This window comes from Meleagris gallopavo, chromosome 15 (genome assembly GCF_000146605.3).
Source record: "Meleagris gallopavo isolate NT-WF06-2002-E0010 breed Aviagen turkey brand Nicholas breeding stock chromosome 15, Turkey_5.1, whole genome shotgun sequence".
In the NCBI taxonomy this organism is placed as follows: domain Eukaryota; kingdom Metazoa; phylum Chordata; class Aves; order Galliformes; family Phasianidae; genus Meleagris; species Meleagris gallopavo.
Genome location: NC_015025.2, coordinates 13,523,313 through 13,529,312, shown reverse-complemented (window position 1 = coordinate 13,529,312; position 6,000 = coordinate 13,523,313). Strand labels below are relative to the sequence as shown.

The window sequence follows — 6,000 nt, the reverse complement described above, 5'->3', positions numbered from 1 at the left end:
GAGGGCACGGCGGGGGGACCTTGGATGATCTCGTAGTGGGAGTACTCCTGGACGTCGGAGGAAAGGTAGCGTGGTGGCCAGTAGGTTGTCTCTGCTGGGTACACTGGAAGGAAACAGAGCTGTGTTAGCTGTGTGGGCTGCTTTCCTCCTCCTGCTAATTCCTGCTGCATAAGCCTGAGCTGCAGGAGGTGTGCCAGTCTGCCTTGGGAATGAAACAGGCTTCGGGGCTCCCACTGGGACCTAAAAGGCACTTCTTATTGTGCCACATGGGTGCAAGAAGCTGGCACAGTGATGGGACAGGGCAGAGCAAGTGACTCACTGGATCTTTCCCCCTGTACCTCTCTTTATCTCTGGTATAGTCTGATTTTGGGTGGCCCTGTGTGGACCTGAAGTTGGACTTGCTGATCCTCGTGGCTCCCTTCCAACATGAGATAATCTATGACTCTCTGACTTGGGCACTTCCTTCTGGCAGCTGTCCTTGATGCTGCTGAGCTCCCGGTGAGCTCTGGGCCAGGCCAAGCAGGGACCTGGCTGCCTGGGGCTGTTTCCCTCTGTTGTGATCCCTGTGGCAGCTGATGCAAGGGATGCCACTAAAACTCACACTGAACTCCACTTCTAATCATCACTTTTCTCCTTTATAGGGACTTTTTAGCCTGGGTATGTTGGAACCCAGGCCATGCATTAATGCATTCCCTGCTGATTTTGTAGAGAACTGAACAAACTGAAGTTGAATACTGGTATTTATGAGTGGGGGAAGAGCCAGTGAAGGCACTTGGACATCACTGGCCCATGTTTTTCTCGTCTTTACCCAACACCGTTGGTCTCCCGCATTCACAAACCTTCCATCCACCCCCCAGGGATAAAAGCAAGAGCAAGCTGTGACTACTGACCCATCTCCTCCCTGGCCCAAGTGCACTTGACGAAGGACTCGTTGTCTGAGTTGGACGGGGGGGCCGGGGGCAGGTTGGGTGCCACACTGCACACAATGGTGCCGCGATGCTTGGGCCCGTTGGCCGAGTTGAAGGTGACAAACTCAGGGGTACCGCTGGCTTTGCGCTGCTCCGGCGCAGCCCGGTCCAAATTGTTGTGGGCCGCATCGCTGAGGATGTTGAGCTCGATGGGCGGCACCGCTTGGGTGCCCACCCCCACGCTCTTGGAGAACTCGCTCTTGGACAGCAGATCAGGGTCCTCCCGTGCCACCGGCTTGTGGGCCTTGGCCCGGTGCTGGTAGCACTTGCGGACGAGCACGAAGGCCACGGCCAAGATGGCTGCCCCCAGCACGCCGGCTGCGATCTCAGCGATCTCCTCAGGGCCCACGGCCCAGTGTGTGGGCACGATGGCAGGCGTGATGATGGGCTGCGTGCAGTAGTCCCCCTGGTAGTCCGATGGGCAGATGCAGTGGATGGAGCCCTGGGCGCTCACGCAGCGCCCGGCATTGTGGCATGGGTTGTCCTGGCATTCCTCAGCCAGCTTCTCACACCTGGGGGGATGGAGGCAGAGGCATCAGCCTGGGGGTGAGGCCCAACCCACAGCATCCTGCTCTGAGCTCTGCTTTATGCCTACAGGGATGCTCTGTCCTGGCCAATTATTTCTGCTGTCAGTGGATCTTGACGTCTACCATGGTGCTGTTCGGAAGAAGGCCATGTTACGCAGAACAGCCCCTTTTTGGGAGGCATTTTATGGAGTATATACAGAGCTAAGACTGAATTTCTGATACTCTGTCCTTCTGCACCCTATACACTCTAAGTATTCCCAGTATTCCCCTTTCCCACTCTCCAGCAGGACAGGGGATTTTCCTTCCATCCCTTCCAGCAGCAATGACCTCCTATATTAGGAGGGATATGCAATAGCTGGTTTTCCCTTTTTTCCCCCCCACGTTACTGTTACTGAAGAACCCCTGCATGTTTTTCATTCTTTTATTTCTCAGCCAGGGCTCAAGATGCGTGAGCTGGTCCGTGCAACGCGTGCCCAATGGCTGTGCCCGGAGTGACGATGACCGCAGGTATCGTCGCACTGCCACCTAACGCCCAGAGCTTCGCTACCAATTCCTCTCTTGGCATTGATTCAGAGCACCAGTGTCCATCCTGGCCAAGCGACCCGGCAGGGAGGAGGAGCTGCTGTGATGCTGCCCTGAGCTCCGAGCAGCCCCTGGGCATGGTTGCTTCCCCAGCTGCAGGCATTTGGCAGGCACTCACCCACGTAGCAGCTGGGGAGGTATATCCAAGGCCGAAGCCAAACACCATGCAGTTCAGCAATCAGGGGGTCGGTAGGACAGCTGGCAGCATCCTACACCTGTTTTTAGGCAGCCCCGCATTGCATTGCTCCCAGGTGGATGCAGTGAGCTCCAGGAGCACACAAAGCTCGTTGCTGAGGTCGCGCTTTCAGCCTTCCATGGGAACTATCTGGCCCTTTCAGCCCTTACCTGTCACCCAGGTACCACTCGGGGCAGTGGCAGGAGTACCCGGAGCCGGAGAGGACGCAGGTGCCGCCGTGCAGGCAGGGCTTGGACTCGCAGGGGCTGTCCCCCAGCTCACAGCGCTCGCCAGAAAACAGCCCGGGACAGATGCACGTGTAACCTGCAGAGGTGAGAGGGTGCTGTCAGGAGACTGCTGGGGAGGTGGAGGGTTTGCTGCTAGGTGGGATTTAGCTGCTGGTTCGTGCAGCCCTGAGCATGGGAATGCCCCCAGTTCTGCTGAGCTCCCTCAGTCCCTTGGCTGGTGGTGCCACGTGGAATGTTCTGGCGTTCTACCCTGCAGCACTCTGCAAAGCCTTCGCTGCTCATCCGTAGCACAACTTCATAGCAATGCGAGCAGGGCAGACCTGTAGCCACATGCATGCAGTGCTGTGCAGCTAGAACATGCTGGCGCTTGCAGGGCAGATGCTGGACGTTGCCTGTGGGGTTGCGTGTTCACATGGCTTTGTGTCTGAGGTTCTGGTTGATGTGGTGCTGGGTTTGACTGTGACCCTCTCGGTGTTCTCACTTGGTTCCATGGCCGCTGGCCCACCCAAGCAAGCTCATAGGGACCTGTGTGTGCATGTGTGGGTAATCCTGTGCCTGAGGTCCCTGAGCAGAGATTTGTACAAACTCATGCTGTGTGCCCGTGGCTATAGGACTGCTGCAGGAAGGCAGGCGCTTAGGCTCACTGCACTTCTATGGCCTTCCATCAACCACTGCCCTGCAGAAATGTCCTGCATGGCCCTACAGGGTGGGGGTACACCTGGTGGGTGGGACAGAGCCTGGTGCCAAGCCCCTGCTGAGCACTTGTGCCTCATGCTAACCTGTGATGCTCAGTTTTCCCAGATACCTTCCCATAGCCCCAGGGAGTCAATGACTGCAATGGGAATAGATGAAAATCTTGGCTTGTTTCTGCCCAGATACCATCACTGCATGATCCCATCTTACCCAATTCCAACTCTGCTAATGGCTCTTTAAGGAAAGAGGATGTTGGGGGGAAGGTGGAATTTCTATTTGTGCTTGCATTTTTGGCAAAGGTGCTCACTCCTAGGTCATGCCCACTCCTTAGAAATGCTCCTGCCCTGTAGGCTATTGTCTGATACTGAGAGCCAGGATGACGATCTCATGCCACCAGCTGTTCCTGCACTGAGTCAGCCACCACCTGAGCCCCTGGGATGGGGCACTTCTCCTTGCATAGAGAAGCATCAAGGTGTCGTGGCTTTCCCTTCTCTCTTGCCCCCCCTATATGTAGGATATTCACATACCTCCTCCGTGAGTTTCAGAGCACATCCCGTTGTTCAGGCATGGATTGCTGCTGCAGGCACCAGTTGGGGAGCAGCACTGCTTCATCCCCATCTCCTCCATGACCTCCTTGGATTGCCCTTTCCCATGCAGGAGAACCACCTCTCTGCCATTGATGGCAAGTACATCCAGGCAGCCCCTGAACCCCCGTGTGACTCTCTGGGACTGGAGTGGGTGCCGGAGGCCCCCAAAAAGCAGGTCTCGCCTGCCCTGGGATGTGCTGCAGGCCCCTGGCAGTTGGAGGGAGGTGTTTCCCAGACCATCGACGAGCAGACGGACCGACGCATTCTTCACCTCCAGGAAGACTGAGTGCCACTCCCCATCGCTCACAAAACGTGAGGAGGAGAGGTTCCCGGTGTAGTTTCCCCAGCAGCTGTACCCCAGGTGAAGCACCCCATGAACCATCTGCAAAACACGTCCCAGAAGTCATGGTTAGCACAGAGATTCTTGGCAATTCTTAACCTCCTCTGCCCCTGCCTGAGTGTTTTGAGTCAAGATGAATCCCAAGATGTTGCCTTTTCAACATCCTCTTTTACTCATGCATAAGCTTTGCATGGGTCAGCTAAAGCCAAAGAGACTACTGTCTCTTTTATGTTGCCCTCATTTCATCTATGGCCCTTTCCAACCACTGACAGCGTGAGAGAAGTTTCCACAGAACAAGATGCAGAGATGCAATCCAGTCCTTGTTCTCCAGTAGGTAGGATGAAGACCATCAAGCTGCTGATCTTCTAAAATCAAACCACACCAGTGTTCTCAGCACGAAACTGGACCATCAGAAATCCCCGTGGCCCAAGATTCCTCTTTAAAACACATATGGAGGAACGTTAGCTTTCAGCTTTCAGCAACTGCTGAAAGAGTGTGAGGATGACAGAGGAAAGGAAGAACCAGGTGCAGCTGGCACACACCCTAATAAGGCCTCAGGGCAACATGTGTGTAAATCCCTTTGCACAATTGGCAAGCGCACCAGAGAGCTTTGTCACTTGGCTTTATCCAAAGGAATGTGATCTCACTTCAGATGGGTCTGTAGATTGGGCTTATCAATTTCTGGGGCTGAGAGACAGCTGAGAACTCGATTCCCTGAAGCAAGAACTGACAGGCTGCCAGCTCCTTCTCAGTGTGCCTGACTTGCCATCCTTTTGCTGCTTCCTATTTCTGAATAGCAGATCAGCTTGGCAATTGGAAGAGTGATGTTATGCATGCCCTTGAGAGAACGTGTCCTCTATACCAAATCTACAAACCATGGGAGTTCTGATTTCCTTCCACTTACCAAGTGGAAGAGGGAGATGGTCTTTGAGTTCTGTGTGGGTTCAGTGTGCAAATGAGGAAGAAAACAGTCAGAGTGAAATGTCTGTGGTTCTGCCGGTTCTTTAAACAAGGAAACCACCTGAAAGATGTGGCTGAAAAGAGTGGGAGCTGCAAAATAGCATGTAAGACTCCTGTTTTGTCTGTTCTGTGCACCTGATAAATTCTTTGTCCCATAAATGCAATGAAAAAGAGGGATGAAGAAGCAAGCCATAGGGGAAGAAGTCTTGACGTAGGTCTATGATATGGGCATGTGCTGCCTTTACACCAGAGGCCACCGCAGGCACTCACAGATGGAAGAAAAAAACAATTCACCAGCTATGGTTGCAGCAATTGTCAAACTGTGCTCAGCTCTCACTTGGCCTTCTCAAGTCTTACGTGCTCGCTAGATCAATTACTAAAGATATGTACTACTGCATCTTCTTTCTCTGATTCCCTTCCCCAAAACAATTAATGTTTTTTTTTACCCTGGAAAGAGACCTTTGTGTGTTGCAATGCGTACCTCCAACGTGGCGTGGTCAGTGCCGTTGGCGTAGAACACGACAGCATGCAGCTGGTGGGTCTTCATGCGGAAGTGCATGTGCCAGGATCCCACCTGGGAGTGCTGGTACCAGATGTAGCTGTGGCCCCCAAACCTCACAGCAGTTCCTGGAAGTGGAATGAACAAAAGGTTTCATAGTTGTCGTGCTTTGAGACTGTACCTAGCCTTGCCTCTTCCCCAGCCTGATGCAGTAACTGTCCAGGATCAGACCTGTCCCATACCACCTTTTAGGTGCTTTTAGCTCAGTCTACAACACCCTTGGATTTCCTCATCCTTTAATACATCTTTATCTTAGCCTGCAGTTTCCCCTTACCACTCCTGCCTAAGTGATGTTAATCTCTATCCCTGCTGCCTTGGCTTGTTTCTGAAATACTCTAAAGTGGACAGAGTATATCCATTC

At 53.5% G+C, this 6,000-nt stretch overlaps 1 protein-coding gene across 1 annotated transcript in view; it reads right to left on the bottom strand.

Moving 5' to 3' along the window:
- Positions 1 to 1,486: 1,486 nt before the first annotated feature.
- The window catches only part of FAT2 (FAT atypical cadherin 2), a 45,517-nt gene continuing 41,003 nt past the window's right edge, over positions 1,487 to 6,000 (bottom strand). The window contains exons 20-22 of the mRNA XM_019620478.1: positions 5,562 to 5,707; positions 3,721 to 4,162; positions 1,487 to 2,576 (exon numbers count right to left, since the gene is read on the bottom strand). Of these exons, the coding sequence (XP_019476023.1) occupies positions 2,419 to 2,576; positions 3,721 to 4,162; positions 5,562 to 5,707 (746 nt within the window). The 3' untranslated portion in view covers positions 1,487 to 2,418. The remainder of the gene's footprint in view (positions 2,577 to 3,720; positions 4,163 to 5,561; positions 5,708 to 6,000) is intronic.